We start from the raw sequence: 20,318 nt of genomic DNA, 5'->3' as shown, positions 1-20,318 counted from the left end.
AAATTTACATTATTATTTTCATGGTACGGAAGTGTGTAAAAGCACGAAGAGTGTTGCCGTGCCATTTGTGAGTGTAAAAGCACGAAGGGTATTGCCGTGTTATTTTTAGAAAGAGTAAAAGCACGAAGGGTGATTGTATCGACCTGACTTGTCGTTTTAAGAATTTACGCCCCGTTTAGTTACTTAAGGTCTCGAGCAGCTTCGCATTATGTATTATGACCCGCGGGCATGGTCGAGTTTGATTTACTAAAGATTCGGAATTAAATTAAAAGAACAATCCTTAATTTGAAGCTTAAATGGAAAGAGTTGACCGGAGAGTTGACTTCTGAGCAGATGACTCCTGAATGCAATTTTGATGATGTCATAGCTTCGCGTTCGTGAAGCAAAAAAAATGTGCTGCCTAGATTCCTTCTTCGCGAACGCGACTCATGTCTCGCAAACGTGAAGGACAGAGGTCGGAAGGCATCATGAACTCCATGAGGATATCGCAAACGCGAAGAAGGAATCTGGGCAGCACATTTGTTTGCTTCGCGAACGCGAAGCTGTGGTCGCGAACGCGAATAAGGCCTATTTGGGCAGAATTAAAAGTCCCAAAAATGGGGGTTTTGAGAGATTCTTGCATGGGTGTTTGGGTAAGTGATTCGTATCCAGTTTTGATTAATTTTTATGATTATGTCTTTGAATCCATCATTTAATTCGGATTTAATGGAGGAAAAATCAAGATTTTTGTAAAATCTTCCAAAACCGAAAATTTAAGATTTGGAGGTCGAGTTATTATTGGAATTCGATAAAATTGGTATGGTTGAACTCATATCGGAATGGGCGTTCGGATTTGTTGAAAATTACGTCGGGTTCCGAGGGGTGAGTCCCGCGTTGACTTTTGTTGACTTTTTGGAATAAATTTTTAATCGACATATTATTATCCGAAATTATTTTCGATGAATTTTATTGAAGTTATACAATTAATTTGGTTAGGTTTGAGCTATCCGGAGGCCAATGCAAGAAAGAAGGCTATTTTGGAATATCGGCCTAACTTCAACAGGTAAGTGTCTTGCTTAACCTCGGGTGGGGAATTACCCCTTAGGCATTGAGTCTTATGTGCCATTTGTAAAATGTGAAAAGCCGTGTACACGAGGTGACAAGTATGTACTCGGGCTTATACGTGCAAAATTCATTGAATTAAAGTCTTAGGCATCATTGTGTAGTAAATTGGAAAATTGTGGAAAATTATTAAATCCTTATTGTTGAATATGTTTTTATATGATAATTTGATGTGATTGTTACTTGAAATATTTATGAAATTTCTTGAGTATTGTTGGTTTAATATTTCTTGGAAATTAATTCCATTATGAATTTTCTTATGCAAATAATTAATTTAAGCGAGCTTAAGAATAAGTATTAATATAATTATCTAAATTTGTATTAATGAAGGCTTTGCTTTATGCTGAGTAATTTCTATCTCTATTGATTGTTTTTGGGTGTTATATGTATTGTGTGGAGTCTTGGGCTATTTATTGTGAAATTATTGATTTTGTTATATCTTTGAAATTTGGTTGTGGTCATTGGAAAAATTGTGATATGAATTGATTTTATTATGTTGTCGTGTTAATTTTCCGTGTAGATTATTGTGTTGTGTGAGTTACTGTTTTGGGGAGATAAGTATGGCATTTCACCGTTGATATTATGTGGGTATAAGGGTGGCATTTCACTGTTGTTATGTTTGTTGGAATATTGTCTGGGCAGAGCAATAAGGGTGGCTATAGGAGCAATAAGGGTGGCAATAGGAGCGATAAGGGTAGCTATTGATATTGTCTGGGCGAAGCGATAAAGGTGGCTATTGATATTATCTAGGCAGAGTGATAAGGGTGGCTATAAGAGCGATAAGGGTGGCAATATGAGCAATAAGGGTGACTATTGTCAGGGACGATATGTGATGATGTGGGGTTGTGGCGTTGATGATTTTCATGTCATGGTGTGATTTTTTTATACCTTGTGCAATTTGTCTTGTTGTTGGTAAATTGATAACAATCTGATTTATGTTGAAATTGAGAGCCTATGGCTATTGCAAGGCGGATTATAAAATGAATTGTGGGCACGAGGTGCCGTGAGTAAATAATGAGAATATTTGGAACGTAAATTATCCGTGCAGTTGTGATATGAAATGTGGGCACGAGGTGCTGTGATGAAATGATAATTAAAATTGGCACGTGAATTGTCCGTGCAACGGTGATATGAAATGAGGGCACGAGGTGCCGGAAAAATATGATGATTTGATTATGGACACGAGGTGCCGTGAAAATATGAAAATAGGCTGAGACCCGTGTCTAAGAAAAATATGAAAATGGGTTGCGACCCGTATGTTTATGATTATGAAATGAGGTGTCACATGGTGACTTTTTAATTAAAAGAATTATATTCAAAATAATTATTGGGAAGGATTGTTACTTAGAAAGTATTATATGAAAGAATTTTATTTGAAAGATATTTATTTGAGGAAATTATATTTGAAAAGATTTACTGAAATAATTATATTTGAAAAAAATAATTATTTGAGAAAATTATATTTGAAAGAGAGTTATTTGGAAGAATTATATGTGAAAGACATTTATTTGAAGGACTTGATTTAATTTGGGTGTACTTGTGTTTATTAATTATTGAGTGATATTAATAGTATTCTTGATGTCTGCTGTGCATATCACTGGTTGTTCCATGTTGTCCTATTGTTATTTGTTTCCTATTATTTTGTATATTATATTGCACAGGTTATTAGACTAGTGAGTGTCTTGACTGTACCTCGTCTCTACTCCATTGAGGTTAGTCTTGATACTTACTGGGTACCGACCGTGGCGTACTCATACTACACTTCTGCACATTTTTGTGCAGAGCCAGGTATTGAAGATATCAGACATGAGCAGAGTTAAAGCGGGATCGTAAGGATTCAAGGTAGAGCTACTTAGTCGTCGCTATCACTCGGAGTCTTTTGCTTTCATTGTATTGTTAATTTGTAATCAAACAATATTGTATATTCGGTCCTCGTGATCATTCCATGTATTCAGTTAGAGTTCGTGACTCAGTACTACCAGTCTTGGGAGGTTGTATATCGTAATTATTTTTGCTGTTAGTTTTGAATAATTTTAAAAAACATGGCTTCAAAATGTAATTGAAATCGGCTTACCTAGTCTTAGAGACTAGGTGCCATCACGACGCTTGTGGTAGGATTTTGGGTCGTGACAGTGATGCCGTGCCAAATGAGAGTAAAAGCACGAAGGGTGGTGCCGTGCCCTTTTCATATTATCAATTGCTCATTTTATTATTTATAAATTAAATGGCTTCTAAGTAATACTTCTCCTACTGAAATTATTATTTCATTCTCCTTTGCATGTTCCCTCCCAATTTATAAATTATTATTCATTGTATTATTGTTAGTTTGTATTTGTATATACTTGTACAGGTGGTTTACGTACGTGTCTTGTCATAGCCCCGTCACTACTTCGTCGAGGTTAGGCTCGGCACTTACCAGTACATGGGGTCAGTTATACTGATACTACACTCTGCACTTATTGTGCATATTTTGATGTTGGTCCCAGCGGCGTACTATAAACTTGCTCTGATTCAACTACCCAGAGGAGACTTGAGGTATAACTGTACAATGTCCGTAGTTCTGAAGTCCACTTCTATCTTATCTTAGTTATGTCTTATCTTTCAAACAGCTTGAATTTTGTTCATACCTTTATTTGTATCATCCTTGTAGCTCGTACACTTGTGACACCATATTCGAGGATGTATTTTAATAATTCGGTATTTATGATCTTTCGCACTTTATTTCAGTAATTTAACTTCTATTTAAATAAATTTGCTTAAAAATAGTTAAGATTATTTTAACGTTGGCTTGCCTAGCAAGTGAAATATTAGGCGCCATCACGATCCTGAAGGTGGGAATTTTTGGTCGTGACAATATTCCTTATAGGTTGCGAGATATAAGCTTCCAAAGTCAACTCTGCGCATCAGAACTTTCGCACATTGCTGTTAAAAAAACTAGCAGTTAAAAATGATCTGAAATCACTCCGAAACTCACCTGAGGCCCTCGGGACCTCAACTCAATACACCAACAAGTCCTAAAACATCAAACAAACGTAGCTGAAACCCCAAATCACATAAAATAACGCTAAATCCACAAATCATACCCCAATTCAAGCTTACGGAGCTTAAGAATTTTCAACTTCTATATTCGATGGCGAAACCTATCAAATCAATTCCGATTGTCCTCAAATTTTGCACACAAGTCATAAATGACATAACAAATCTATGAAAATTTTAAGAACTGGATCCCGACTCTGATATCAAAAAGTCAACTCCCTGGTCAAACTTCCCAAAAATTTAACTTTCGCCATTTCAAGCAAAATTTCACTACTGACTTCCAAAAAATATTTCAGGATACGCTCCCAAGTCACAAATCACCATACGGAGCTATTGGAATCATCAAAACTCTATTTTGGGGTTGTTTACACATGATTCACCATCCGGTCAATTATTTCAACTTAAGCAGCTTCCAAAACAAGAATTGTTCTTTCAATTAAATCCTGAATCATTTGGAAACCAAAATTGACCACCCTCACAAGTCATAATACATATTTCAAAGCTGCTCGAAACCTTAAGCCACCGAACGGAACATAAATTCTTAAAACGACAAGTCGGGTCGTTACAAATGTATTAGTTAAGGAAACTATTTCAAACTTTTTGCTTCCCTCCTAATAGTTTCTCTCCATTTCCCATTCATACCTCTTTATCTAATTAGATAAAAAAAAAACACATAGCTCACTTTGTGAGGATTAGGAGTGGTAAATGGGCGGGTTGGGTTGGATATAGTTCGGGTCGAAAACGGGTAATGAAAAATGGATAAATTATCTGACCTAACCCATATTTAATACGGATAAAAAATGGGTTAATCGACGGATAATATAGGTAACCATATTATCCACGACTTCTTGAATATGAACACTTTTGGAAGAATTCCTAGTCTCCCAAATTTGTGGAACCCCCAATTTGAGGCATTACAAATGCAAAAGTTAAACCCATTAGTTATCCATTGGTTACCCATTGGTTATCCATTTTCTAAATGGATAATATGGTTCTTATCCATATTTGACCCATTTTTAAAAAGTTTATTATCCAACCCATTTTTAGTAGATAATATGGGTGGTTAACTGTGTTCTTTTAACCATTTTGCCACCTTTAGTTAGGATTAACAGAAGAAATACGTATTCTGAAAATATAAAGGGGTTAGAAGGGAAAGAGGAATAAAGTAAAAGGGAAGGTGCAAAGGAATTATTGGAAAATAATTGTAAATTTGTAAGTGTCTACTGTAAGGTTTTAGAAAGTTTAGGCATAGGATAAAATTAAGGAAGCAATTTGATTGATTCATTTCTCTCAATGTTTTTCGTCCACCTAATTCGTCTTGTTCTGTTTTCAAAATTTAATTTCATTAAATGAATTAATTTTAAGATTATACAAAAAAATTGAATATATTTAGAGGGCAATTCGTAAATGAAACGAAATGCAAAGAGCTCAATAAATAAATATGGCAACAAGGAACACATTCAAGAATAGATAGTAATTAAGTTTGCGCAACAGTTTTGTTCCGATTGATAGTGCATAATTAATTTTATATGAGACAAGAGATGGTTCATAAATAGATTTTGAGATTGTAACGTATGATCCAAATGCATTTACTCATTTGCGAGTTTCAAAAAAGTTGTTTGTTTTCATTGGATCTTAATTAGGAATTCAGGTGGAAATATTCATCGCATGCTTGCAATAATTAGGATTATATTTATACTTAATGGAATTCCATCGCACTTGCATCAAGAAGAGCAATATGTGATCTAGTACTTGTACATTTCATGAGCGTCAAAGATTCTCTTCCCGAGATGAATTTTATACAAAATTTTCATTTATAACGGCTTAATTATAACGTGTTGAAGTGAAAACAGAATAAACAATTCAAACTACAACAATAATAAATTAAAGTTTGAAGAACAATCTAAAGCAAGATTACATGAGTAGTTGGCTAACAACATCTAAGGTACTAAAGGTAGCTAACTCCAGTACTTGTTAAACCCAAAAAAAAAAAAAAAAACTGAAATAGTAGTACTTTACTCGCAAAATTTGCCATAAGGATAAGGGCAATAAACCCCTTGGAACCCCATCGGTCGAAAAATCAATCTCCAACTGCTTCAGCAATTTTCTGTTTCAATGAATAGGAGTTCAAACATCAAATAACAACACTGTGAAAGCTGAAAATTATATAAAAGAAATTGAAGAAGAAAAGGAAAATGTAACGACCCGGCCGGTCGTTTTGAGTATTACAGCCCTGTTCCCCCATTTACTGCTCAATTTATGATTTAAAGCTGTTTTATGCCTTACCGGGTTAGTTGGTTCGGGTCCGGAAGGAATTCAGAGTGAAATGAGACACTTAGTCTCATAATTGACAAGTTAAGTTAGAAAAGTTGACCAGATATTGACTTATATGTAAACGACCTCGGAATTTAATTCTGATGATTCCAATAGCTCCGTATGATATTTTGGACTTAGGAGCGTATCCGGAAAATTATTTGGAGGTCCGTAGTGGAATTAGGCTTGAAATGGCGAAAGTCGAAATTTTGGGATGTTTGACCGGGGGGTTGACTTTTTGACATCGGGGTCGTAATCGGATTCTGAAAATTGTAACAGGTCCGTTATGTCATTTATGACTTGTGTGCAAAATTTGAGATTAATCGGACTTGATTTGATAGATTCCAGCGTCGTTTGTGGAAACTTGAAATTTCAATGTTCATTAGCCTTGAATTGGAGTATGATTCATGATTTTAGCATTGTTTGAGGTAATTTGAGGGTTCGACTAAGTTCGTAAGGTGTTTTAGGACTTGATGGTATATTTGGTTGCGGTCCTGGGGGCCTCGAGTGAGTTTCGGAGTGTTAACGGATCGAATTTGGACTTGGAAGAAAATATGAAGGTTTCTGCCATCTGATGTTATCGCACTTGCGGAACATCCATCGTAGGTGCGAGCTCGCAGAAGCGAGCCTTCCATCGCAGCTGCGTCCAGGCGTTGTTGGGGCTTTGATCGCAGAAGCGGCAGGTAGACGCAGAAGCAGCCTCGCACCTACGGGCGTTTCATCGCAGAAGCGCAAGGGCGCTTAGTGAGGCAACTCCTCGCATAAGCATGTCCGCAAATGCGCACAAAATCCCATAGAAGCCGGAACCCCTGGGCAGTACAAAAATCGAGGCGTTTGGAGGCTAATTCACGAGGCGAAGGCTTAGCGAAATAAGAATTTCACGGTTTGAGGTAAGTAACCGTTATAAATCTAGTCCTGGGGGTATGAAACCCCAGACTTTGTATTATGTGATTATTTTGAAGGTGACGCATATGCTTGGTAACAGGCGTGTGGGCGTGCACCGAGGGGATTGTGACTTGGTCCGTCCCGTGGAAACTGTAAAGTTAAATAACTTGTTGTTAGTTATGTGCTCTCTATGGGTTGTGGAAATTTGAATGTAAGTCATGTTAAAAACCATGTGTAGGCTATATGTTGGTACTGTTGGGACCCACAGGTCGTGTACATGTTGAACTATCTGCTTAATTGTTGTTTTGTACTCAGTCACAGTTTACATTATTATTTTATTCCAGTCTCTATTGTTCATTATTGATGCATCATATCATTGTTGTTTGGGCTGATTTCATGATTGTTGAAGACCCAAAAGACTGGAGAGATTTATGACTGAGCGAGGCCTAGGTCCTGATTGTGAGATATTATACTTTAGCACGTGAGTTGTCCGTGCAACACGTGAGTTGTCCGTGCCGATCCAGATATTATACTATAGCACGTGAGTTGTCCGTACAGATCCAGATATTGATACTATAGCACGTGAGTTGTCCGTGCGGATTATAACGGTCGGGTTGTAGGAGCCCCTCCGGATTCTATACACCCCCAGTGAGTGCGTGTGCCCATTGACTGTGAGTGCTGAGGGCAGGGAGCCCAGTGAGTGATTGATGTCCTGAAAGGTTGTACTTGCTTTTAATTTGTCGTTGCACTTAGTTGCTATCTGTCATTGTTGTGAAATTCTCTTAAAGATTTTATATCCGGATTACATGAACTAGAACTGATTTGACTTAAACTACTGGATTTGAAAGCACGTCTACTCTCTGCTGGAATTACTGAAAGTAAACTATAACTGTGTATCTCGTCACTATCTTCAGTACCTTATTTATTATTGTTACTTATTGAGTTGGTTGTACTCATACTACACCCTGCACTTCGTGTGCATATGCAGGTGTTCCCGAACATACCGGGTGTTGATTTCATTCGCATAGTTGATTTTTCGGAGATTCAGAGGTAGCTGCCATGTTTTGCAGACCTTGCCTCTCCTTCCCTATCTCTTTATTTATTGCATTTTGTCCCACACTATTATAGACCATATTTTCCAGACTTATATTCATGAAAGATGCTCATGTACTCAGTGACACCAGGTTTTGGGGAGTGTTCGTATCAATATTTGTGGGATTTTGTATTGTATTTAAATATTATATTTTTCAAACTTAAAGGAAATCGCGTGTTATTGATGTTATCGGCTTGCCTAATATTGAGATAGGCGCCATCACTACAGGTCAGATTTTGGGTCGTGACTAGTTGGTATCAGAGCTCTAGGTTAACATAGGTCTCATGAGTCATAAGCATGTTTAGTAGAGTCTTGTAGATCGGTACGACGACGTCTGTACTTATCTTCGAGAAGCTGCCGAACCCTTAGGAAAATTTCACTTTCTTGTATTCTATCGTGCAGAATTGATTCAGCTTCAAACATAACTCTTTAAATTCCTTCCACGATATCAGCTGTGCATCGCCATCTTAGAATTCTATGAACGAGGTTCAAGATGTATATTCTATGTTTTGGTGATGGGCCAGTCTGGAGGACTTGTGGCCAGGTTTAGACCACAGCTTAGGCTCGATAGTTTTAGTTGTAACCTATACATTTGAACTCATATGTCCGGTAATATCCCTACGAGTGGAATTTGTGGCTCAATGATCGGTAGAATGGCTTTGTGATGAGTATGATGTAACTATGGGATGTGTTAAGATGATTTGAATGTTCTTTTATTCCAGATCAGTACCTGTATTTGTTTTTATGATTTTGAGACTATGCACGCGTTGCTACGATGGCTTATATCGCACAATATTGGTATAATGGTAAGTTGCTCATTATGCGTTGAGGTGGTGAATGGCTCGAAGCGAGGATTTCCCAATACATAATTAAGGGGTTCAACAATTAATTCCAGCAGAGGTAAGGCAGTCGGACTATAGATGTCCAAGTTTGGTTGTTAAAGTATCAAGACTTGGTATTTGCGAGCATGGTTGAATTTTCATTGTGATGCTGTGTCGCCTTCATGGATTTCGCCTTCGGGGCAGGGTGTTATGAAATAGTGCATGAGGGGCGGTTGCCAGAGATAGCTGCGTGCAATGGTTCAGAATCGAATGGGTATTTCTAATTTTGATGGCTCGATAAAGATGATCTTCGAAGAGGCTTAGGGTCGTTAACAATTTATTGGTTCATGTGCTACAGAGATGCATTTTGATTCGATGCAGCAGCAAATTATGAGGGAAGACATGACGGGAAGTGTTTCGCGGTGGTTGAAGTAATAACAGGTCAAGTAGGAGAAGTAGATGTTGAGAAGTTGCTTAAAAGAGACGGTTTAACCGAAGTAAGAGTGGTAGATTAGCATATGGATTCTGTGGTAGGGTAGTCGCGCGCCTTGAGAAAGTGTAGAACGGTTTGGAATCGTGATAGAATGTGATTTGGCCTACGGACTTTATTTGGAGTGATGGTTACTGTACGAAGAAAGATTGAATATGGAAGAAAGGATTTTGTGTGAAATGAAGAGGGATGTGAAGATCTGATTATCATTTCAGGCGCAATATGACTTGAGTTCGGAAGGTACTGTTTAACTTTCAGTTGATGTCAATATGGAAAGTGCAGACTTATACAAATGGTGGGTGAGCATGAGCTCAGGAGAATTTACTAATTACGTGGTCGTTGCACCCAGTGCAGCATCATTGGAAGGTGTCGGTAAGGAATTCCACAGGTGGATTATTTCTTGTGAGCAGTTAACGGTGACGTGATGTTGATGAAGCTTCTGCGACGAATATTACTTGCTACCTGGTAAGAGGTCGAGTGTATGACTGTGATTGGTGATTCAAAATGTTCATGAAAAGCTTAACAAAAGATTTTGGGAAATCTGGCGGGTTAACGGTGCGCGATCATGGTAATTGAGAAGAAAAAATCCTTGCGGGTTCTAAGTTTATATAATTGCAGCTTAAAGCTAAGTGGGGGAGCCTGCTATTGACAATTTGATTTCATGGTTATGTGTTAAATTTTAGTTTTGGTCGAAAACATACTTGTGGTTAAGTTATAACTTGCAGAGATGGAGATCGAGGATGACTCAAGTAAGGAAATTCCTGAATACGGGTTATATGGCACTTTATAGGAATACGGAAATCATGGAATGATTAAATTGTTATTTTGAAGAACGTAGTGTGAAGTATGAATTCGATTAGCGGTGTTAAGGCATGGTTACATATTTGGGGTTGTTGTGCTAATGGGGCTTGTGCCTTTCGGCCCGTTTGGGCGGTGCAATTTAGATTTGAGCAAAGTGGGTGACTCCCGAGAAAATTCTAGTGGGTTTGAGAATTATATATAGCAATTGAGAATGTTTCCAGACTTGTGTATGGATAAAATCTGAGATTTGCATTTGAAGGTGTCGGGACGTGCGGTAATTTTGTATGACTATGGATTATATATTTCAGTATAAGAAAGGAAGAAGAACAATTTTAAATTCACATAAAGTATTTTCAGAGTGAGTGTTACGGTTGTGGCATTTATGGGGTAATTATGATGTTATGAGTCCTTACAAAAATTTTGGTGGTAATATTCTTGGGTTTGGTGACTTGCGTGGCTTGGTCGAGTTAGAGGGATTCAGTTCTGATAGCTTGGTTATGTGCAAATGGATTTCAAATTGTTCTTAATGGTTTCTGCCATGGGTTGAACCGGATATATTCTACCCGTGTAGGGAACATGTTATGTATTATGAATTACTCATGGAAGGAAGCAAGATGAAGGTTACTGAATGACCGGTTATGTAATTTTCTGGTTACCCAAAGTTGTTAATGAGATTCTCGTGCTTGTCACACGATGGCATGATAGATGTGGTGTGTGGCGCGGGATTAAGATTTACATGTACAAGGTGGCAGTTCATTCTTGAAAGGAAGATCACGAATTTTGGAAAGAATGGTCAATTTCAGATAATTAGATAAATATTATAACTACTCGGTAACCCCTGAGAAGGGTGTGCATTTCAAAAGGCGGATTGTGTTTTGACTTACAGATGTTCATTAATATTGCGATACTCACCTGGCTGATAGACTGCTGATATTCACATTATAGATATGTGCCACGGAAGAACTATGAAAGTATTCCTCATGGGAAGATCATGAATGGAAGATGTGTTAGTCATTCTAGTGCTGGAGTTGGGATCCATTACGGTGATTCATGTGTTTGATGAATTTGGAGACTGGGAGTTCTGAGAAGTATATTGTTTCAGGTTGCGGCCTGTTTGAGGTAAGTATTTTATTTTAACTTAGTGGAGGCACTAGTTGCATTAATTATTTGTGATACAGACTTTGCAAATGCTTACGCTATGGCGTGTTATTTATACCAGTCCAGGAGCAATGAGAATCTTATTTCATTATCATATACAAGTGTACTTGTTTAATTTCTCCTGTATGATATGCTGGGACTGGAGGCATGTGACCATGCCAGGCGATTCATATTATTGGCACGTGAGTTGTCCGTGCCGTGTGTGGGAATTTTATTTCTATGTTAATTTATCTGATTCATTAATTTCTTTCCTCTACAATTGTACACATGCGCCTATGGTTATACTCTTCATGAAATTTGAGGAGTTGGTTGTAACATTGTAGTTGAGGTGGTGCTTGCTAAACATGCAATATGGTTCTCTTCCTTGAGACATCTCCCATATTTGGGTGCACGGATTGCGAAGTGGTGGCTGGAGTTATATTGATGTGGCATGTCTGTGGGATAGTTTTGTTTAATAATATAAGGTCATTGAACCTAGAATGGGTACTATCAGGCTTGATTATGGTATATTCAAGAGGGTTATGGTTTTGGTTGGGGAGAGAGAGCTCTATGGCTAGTTGATATGATGAGTGGTTATGAGTTTTTGATTGTTTCTTTCATCACTGTCAGTGTATGAAGATTGTGGAATGAGGTTATGTTGAATGCGGGGTTTTATACTAGTAATTGGTTGGTTTTGAGTTGTTAATATGATCAGAAATGGTGTTACGAGTATGCGAGTTGTGTAGTATGTTATGTGATTGTATCTGGGATTATGGTTACGGCTGGGTATAGCTTGTTCAGGCTTATACAGTGGGTAGATGTGATATTCGGGTCTTGAAAAGAATTCTGGATGTTAGAAATTTGGCTCCAAGGGTTTTGGGCTAAGGTTAAATTAATGATTTTTGTTGTTGTGTTGTGTGGTCAGGGCTATATAAATTAGGGTGACGTGATGATCACCCTCGGGTACGTGCGTGGTAAGATAGAATAGTGATTTGATGGATTGTAAACAACTCTTAGCACGTTCTAGTACAAACGTATGTTTAAGTGGGAGAGAATGTAACGACCCGACCGGTCGTTTTGAGTATTATATACCCATTTCCCCATTTACTGCTCAATTTATGCTTTACAGTTGTTTTATGACTTACTGGGTTAATTGGTTCGGGTCCGAAAGGAATTCAGAGTGAAATGAGACACTTAGTCTCATAATTGAAAATTTAAGTTAGAAAAGTTGACCAGATATTGACTTATATGTAAACGACCTAAAAATTTAATTCTGATGATTCCAATAGCTCCGTATGGTATTTTGGACTTAGGAGTGTGTCCGAAAAATTATTTGGAGGTCCGTAGTGGAATTAGGCTTGAAATGGCGAAAGTTGAATTATTGGGAAGTTTGACCAGGAGGTTCACTTTTTGATATCGGGGTCATAATTCGATTCTGAAAATTATAATAGCTCTGTATGTCATTTATGACTTGTGTGCAAAATTTGAGTTCAATCGAACTTGATTTGATAGGTTCCGGCGTCATTTGTGGAAACTTGAAATTTCAATTTTTTTAGGCTTGAATTAGAATATGATTCATGGTTTTACCGTTGTATGAGGTAATTTGAGGGTTCGACTAAGTTTGTAAGGTGTTTTAGGACTTGATGATATATTTGGTTAACGGATAGAATTTGGACTTGGAAGAAAATCTGAAGGTTTCTACCATCTGATGTAAACGCACCTGCGGAACTTCCATCACAGGTGCAAGCTAGCAGAACCGAGCCTTCCATCGCATATGTGTCCAGGTGTGGCTGGGGCTTCGATCATAGAAGTGGCAGGTAGCTGCAGAAGCGTCCCCGCACATGTGGGCGTTTGATCATAGAAGCGCAAGGACACTTGGTGAGGCAGCTTCGAAGAAGCGGACAACTCCTCCCAGAAGCGTGTCCGCAGAAGCGCACAAAATCCCGCAGAAATGAAAATCCCTGGGCAATACAAAACAGAGGGGTTTCGAGCTTTTGCCATTTTTGGGGCATTTCAAGCTCGGGCTGGGCAATTTTGAGCTAGGTTTTCACAGAAAATCTTGAGATTCGAGGCGTTTGGAGGCCAATTCACGAGGCAAAGGCTTAACGGAATAAGAATTTCACGGTTTGAGGTAAGTAGCAGTTATAAATCTGGTCCTAAAGGTTTGAAACACTAGACTTTGTATCATGTGATTATTTTGGAGATGACGCACATACTAGGTGACGAGCGTGTGGGCGTGCACCGAGGGGATTGTGACTTGGTCCGTCCCGTGGAAACTGTAAAGTTGAATAACTTGTTGTTAGCTATGTGCTCTCTATGTGTTGTGGAAATTTGACTGTAAGTCATGTTAGAAACCATGTTTAGGCTATATGTTGATACTGTTGGGACCCACAGAGGTCGTGTACATGTTGAACTATCTACTTAATTGTTGTTTTGTACTGAGTCAAAGTTTACTTGATTATTTTATCTCATTATCTATTGTTCATTATTGATGCATCATATCATTGTTGTTTGGGCTGATTTCATGATTGTTGAGAGCCCGAGAGACTGGAGAGATTTATGACTGAGCGAGGCTGAGGCCTGATTGTGAGATATTATACTTTAGCACGTGAGTTATCTCGTGCGGATCCAGATATTGATACTATAGCACGTGAGTTATCCGTGCAGCACGTGAGTTGTCCGTGCAGATCCAGATATTGATACTATAGCACATGAGTTATCCGTGCGAATTATAGCGCTTGGGCTGTAGGAGCCCCTCCAGAGTCTGTACACCGCCAGTGAGCGCGGGTACCCATTGAGTGTGAGTGCTGAGGGCTGGGATCCCAGAGAGTGATTGTTGTCCTGAGATGTTGTACTTGCTTTTCATTTGTTGTTGGTCTTAGGTGCTATCTGTCATTGTTGTGAAATTCATTGAAAGATTTTATATCGGATTACATGAACTAGAACTGATTTGACTTAAACTGCTGGATTTGAAAGCACATTTACTCTCTACTGGAATTACTGAAAATGAACTATAACTGTGTAGCTCATCACTATCTTCAGTGCCTTATTTATTATTGTTACTTACTGAGTTGGGTGTACTCATACTACATCCTGCACTTCGTGTGCAAATGCAGGTGTTCCCGGACATATCAGGTGTTGATTTCTTTCGCACAGTTGATTTTTCTGATATTCAGAAGTAGCTGCGGTGTTTCGCAGAACTTGCCTCTCCTTCCCTATCTCCTTATTTACTGCATTTGGTCTCACACTATTATAGACCGTATTTTCCAAACTTAAATTCATGATAGATGCTCATGAACTAAGTGACATCAGGTTTTGGGGAATGTTGTATCAGTATTTGTGGGATTTTGTATTTTATTTAAATATTTTATTTTTCAAATTTAAAGGAAATCGGGGGTTATTGATGTTATCGGCTTGCCTAGTATTGATATAGGCGCCATTACGACATGTCAAATTTTGGGTCGTGACAGAAAATGACCACGTTAGCTAAGGTTGGAGAGTTTTTGGAGGACCAGTAACGTTGTATTTCAATGCCATTGTGGAAGTGGCAAAAGGAAATGAAATATCCTTTTGATGTACATGACCTTGGAGAGTTTGGATTAAAAGAGAATTATATTAAACAATCCCATCTATTGGTACTGACCTTGGAGAGTTTGGATTTGATTAGGTGAGCATATATTTATATCATGGTTACAATATAGCCACTCATTGTTAGGATCAGCAACTCGAGGAACAAAACTGTTGTTAATCTAAGTTTCAAGAATCAAAAACGTAAAACCATTTAGAATTTGAAGGGAAGCTAAAGAAATAAAGTAATAAAGTAGCATATATGAAAACAATTTGTAAATCATAGAAATTGAATTTATAACCTGCCAAGAATCATAGGCCGTATTGACGATGAAAAGAGGTGTGCAAATATGTCTTGCTGCATACTGAGGGAAGAAGCACTGCCAAATCATTGAATTGATTTATATTAGTTTGAAAGATCATGTTGTATAATATTTTTTCAAAAAGAAATAAATTATAAATAAAATTGTTCATGCCAAACTTGGGTCTAAGCTCAAGGCCGTGCAAGAAATGGCAGGTTCTTGGCAGATTCCTAATAAAGTACACCCCAAAATTAGTCAACAATTAATGTTTATATACATAAGGTACAAGGAAAAAAGTAAACTGTAGTGGTTATATAATAAAAGAAAAGAGATGAAATATATAATAACGATAAGAAAAGAGAAACTATTTTAAATAATGCTTCTTAGTGCAAAGCAACAACTCTTTTATACTTCTCCTCAATAAGTGGTTCACCATATATAGTTTCTCTGCATATGAACTCATTTGAGAGTTAGCAAAACAACACTCAATTGCAGCGTAGAAAATTATTCCACAGCTATAGGAATTTAATGAATAGGTGCAGTTGTTTTCTATCTCTTTTTTTTTTTTCGTTTTTTAAGAGGCCTCATTTGTTTGTACTTAATGGAGGTCTGAATCTTAATTGTTCAAATCAAAGACATTAAGTGCGTTTGTTTTTAAAGTCAGAATCTTAATTATTCAGATCTTAATCATTAAGTGTGTTTGTTTTTTTATTTCACTACCACTTAATGGGTCTGAATAGGTATGTATGATTAAGATTTATAACAGAGACTTAATTTCATTAAGATGCTATCATCCAAATTTATTATTAACTGCCGCCACCGCCAACCATTATCAACTACCACCATGCCACCCACCACCACCATACTCAACCACCACCACCACCACCACCATCTTCAATTATAGCCACTATTATTGTCACGACCCCAAATTCCCTCTGTAGGAGGTAGTGATGGCACCTAATCTCTAACACTAGGTAAGCCTATCAATGTGGAATAATAATAAATATCTGAAATAAATAAACTACAATTCAAATAATTTTTAACTCCCAAAACCCGGTAGAAATAAGTCACAGGCTTCTAAGGAAGACAACATAGTAAGATAAAAGGGAACTCCGGAGTCTGCAGACGCTGACAGATATACCTCGAAGTCTCCTTGTACAGCTAGTTTACTGATGCCTGGTCTGACAAGGTGTACCTGAATCTGCACAAAAGGATGTGCAGAAGCGTAGTATGAGTACACCACAGCGGTGCCCAGTAAATGCCAAGCCTAACTTCGGTAGAGTAGTGACGAGGTCAGGTCAAGCCCTATTGGAAAATAATAATTGGTATGGTAAAATGTTTAACAATATAATAAAATAAAATGACAATAGAAATGAATCAAGTAGCAGGGTACCGTTTAATTACACAAAATAATGGCAAATAACATCTCGTGGAAACAAAACAAAATTTTCTTTCAACTTTAACAAAAATCACAACAAATAATCAAAGGCAACTGCGACAATAAATCAATATCAACTAGGGCACTCCCGATGTACCTCCTCGTAGTCCCAAATCATAAATAAATTCATAATAATTCATTTCCTTATCTCACCGCGGTAGCCTTCATAATTTATTTGAAAGAAAATATTTTTTCCGAAATAGCATCCCGCGTTTTAGCCATCCTTATCACACCGCATAATTTCTAGTAGTTCCCCCTACTAGCCACGCGTATCAAACCACCCTTATCTCACCGCATGCGTTTCAATACCCAGACCTTATACCACTGTATGCGTATCAATATCACAATATATCACAATTTGTACCTCAGGTGCTCAAATAATTTAACTTGCCAAAATAATTCAACAGCAATATTTTTCCACAATAAAGAGCTAACGGCTCATGTCAAAATAATTCAACAATAATATTTTTTCACAATAAAGAGCTTACGGCTCATGTCAAAATAATTCAACAATAATATTTTTCCACAATAAAGAGCTCACGGCTCATGTCAAAATAATTCAACAATAATATTTTTCCACAATAAAGAACTCACTGCTCCATCACAATGATTACGAAAATCTTACAAAAATATTCAGGAGTAAATAATTCAGGAAAATAATATTTTAAAATCTTTAATACGTTGCTTCAATATCAAGTTTAAAAATGTCAAATACTTCATATTAATAATATTTAATTTAAAAAAATTCAACCTTCAAATAATGCACAGAATAAAAGAAACCAAGTTCCAACTAAACAGATAAAACAATTAGCAGGAAAAGGTAAAGCAAATTTAAAATATAAACATTAAATCAATAATGAAGAATATAACAAAATCAAATAATTTAATTAATGCGCAATAGTGATCTACATAATTTAAAACATAATCTTTCACATTTAGCCCGTGTACAAACTCGTCACCTCGTGTGCACGACTTTCCACATATTACAATTATCAATTCTAGGGGGAATTTCCCCCACACAAAGTTAGACAAGTCACTTACCTCGACTTGCTCCAATTTAACCAAGTATTATGCTTTTTCCTCGATTTTTCAACTCCGATCGACTCGTATCTAGTCATAATTAATTTGATACAGTCAACAAAAATTATAGTAATCAATTTCATAAGAAAATATTATATTTTTCAATAAAATCCGAAATTAACTCAAAATTTGCCAGTGGGGCCCACATCTCGGAATCCGACGAAACTTACAAAATCCGATAATCATTCAATTACGAGTCCACCCATACCGATTTTATCAAATTCTGATAACAACTCGACCTCCGAATCTTAAATTTTCATTTTTGGAAGATTTTGAAACAATCTTGATTTTTCTTCCATAAATTCACAGATTCATGATGTAAATGAGTATTGAATCATGAAATATAATCAATATAGGATAAGTAATACTTACCCCAATGTTTTCCCGTGAAAATATTCTAAGAACCGTGCTCCAAAAATCCAAAACGAAATGAAGGAAATGACCATTTTTGGTCCTTAAGTTTCTGCCTATCCGTCACTAAAAGTCCATTTTCCGTCACTAAAGGTCCATTAGAACTTGCTTGTACCAGCCTTCCTTCAATCGATCATAACTTTATGTACAAATGTCCAAATGATGAATGGTTTAACTTTATGGAAACTAGAATCAAACGACTAGAACTTTCATTTTTGAAAATATTCTGATTCCTTATGAATTGCGAGATATAAGCTTTCAAAGTCGGCTCCACGCATCAGAAATTTCTCGCGAAACTGCTCTACTAGCCTTCATTCAATCCATCATACCTTTCTCGACAAATGTCCAAATAATGAATGGTTTAATTTTTTGAAACCTAGAATCAAACTAATACAACTTTCATGTTTTAAAAATTTTTCGAGTACTTATGAATTGCCAGATATAAGCTTTCAAAGTTGGCTCCACGCACAAGAAATTTCTGGCAAAATTTCTGCAACAAAAATTTCTAGCAACCCTCTTTGTCCGAAATCCACCCGAGACCCTCGGGACCATAACCAATTATTCCAACATGTCCCAAAATATAATACGAACTTAGTCAATGCTTCAAACCACATCAAACAACATCATAACGGCGAATCGCACCTTAAATCAAAATCTATGTACTTTGAACTTTCAAATTCTATATCTTGTACCGAAACACATCAAATCAATTCAGAATGACTTCAAATTTTGCACACAAGTCATAAATGACATAACAAACCTATTTCAATTTCTCAAATTGGATTCCGACTTCGATATAAAAAAGTCAACCCCTGGTTAAACTTCCCAAAAATTCAACTTTTGGCATTTCAAGCCTAATTCCACTACTGACTTCCAAATAAAATTCCGATCACCCTCCTAAGTCCAAAATAACCATACACAGCTGTTAGAATCATCAAAATTCTATTCCGGGGTCATTTGCACATAATTTGACATCCGATCACTATTTGAACTTAAACTTTTAATTTTTCATCAAAATTCCATATCTCGGGCTAGGGACCTTGGAATTTGATTCCGGGCATACGCCTATGTCCCAAATAACGATACAGACCTACCGGAACTGTCAAAATACTGATTCGAGTCTGTTTGCGCAAAATATTGACCAAAGTCAACTCAGTTGAGTTTTAAAGCTCTAATTCACATTTTAATACATTTTTCACCTGAAAACTTTCCATAAAATTTTACAAACTACGCACGCAAGTTGAGGAATGATAAATAGTGCTTTTCGAGGTCTTAGATTACAAAATTAATTATTGAATTTAAAGATGACATTTTGGGTCATCACATTCTACACCTCTAAAACAAGCGTTCGTCCTCGAACGGAGTTAGAAAAAGTACTTGAGCTGGTGAATTAGTGTGGATAACAGCTGCACATATCATGCTCGGTCTCCCAAGTCGCCTCCTCGACCGGATGACCCCTCCACTGAACCTTAACGGAAGAAATATTGTTTGACCTCAACTTTCGAACATGCCTATCCAAAATAGCCACTAGTTCCTCAACATAAGATAGATCCTTGTCCAACTGAACCGAACTGAAGTCTAACACATGAGATGGATCTCCGTGATATTTTCGAAGCATAGAAACATGGAATATCGGATGAACTACAAAGAGACTAGGTGTTAATGCAAGTCTGTAAGCCACCTATCCAACTCTCTCAAGAATCTCAAAAGGCCCAATATACCTAGGGCTCAACTTGCCCTTCTTCCCGAACCTCATCACACCCTTCATAGGCGAAACCCGAAGCAATACCCGCTCACCAACCATGAATGCAACATCACGAACCTTCTGATCTGCATAACTCTT

General features: G+C 37.2%; 1 protein-coding gene across 1 annotated transcript in view; it reads right to left on the bottom strand.

Moving 5' to 3' along the window:
- Nucleotides 1–6,217: 6,217 nt before the first annotated feature.
- LOC142169874 (pectin acetylesterase 8-like) overlaps nucleotides 6,218–20,318 on the bottom strand; it is a 34,978-nt gene continuing 20,877 nt past the window's right edge. The window contains exons 8-13 of the mRNA XM_075231815.1: nucleotides 15,933–15,993; nucleotides 15,721–15,777; nucleotides 15,547–15,624; nucleotides 15,317–15,426; nucleotides 15,156–15,261; nucleotides 6,218–6,244 (exon numbers count right to left, since the gene is read on the bottom strand). Of these exons, the coding sequence (XP_075087916.1) occupies nucleotides 6,218–6,244; nucleotides 15,156–15,261; nucleotides 15,317–15,426; nucleotides 15,547–15,624; nucleotides 15,721–15,777; nucleotides 15,933–15,993 (439 nt within the window). The remainder of the gene's footprint in view (nucleotides 6,245–15,155; nucleotides 15,262–15,316; nucleotides 15,427–15,546; nucleotides 15,625–15,720; nucleotides 15,778–15,932; nucleotides 15,994–20,318) is intronic.

The sequence above is a fragment of the Nicotiana tabacum genome, chromosome 15 (genome assembly GCF_000715075.1).
Source record: "Nicotiana tabacum cultivar K326 chromosome 15, ASM71507v2, whole genome shotgun sequence".
NCBI classification, from domain to species: domain Eukaryota; kingdom Viridiplantae; phylum Streptophyta; class Magnoliopsida; order Solanales; family Solanaceae; genus Nicotiana; species Nicotiana tabacum.
Note: the sequence above shows the minus strand (reverse complement) of the source record. Positions and strands in the feature narration are given on the sequence as shown.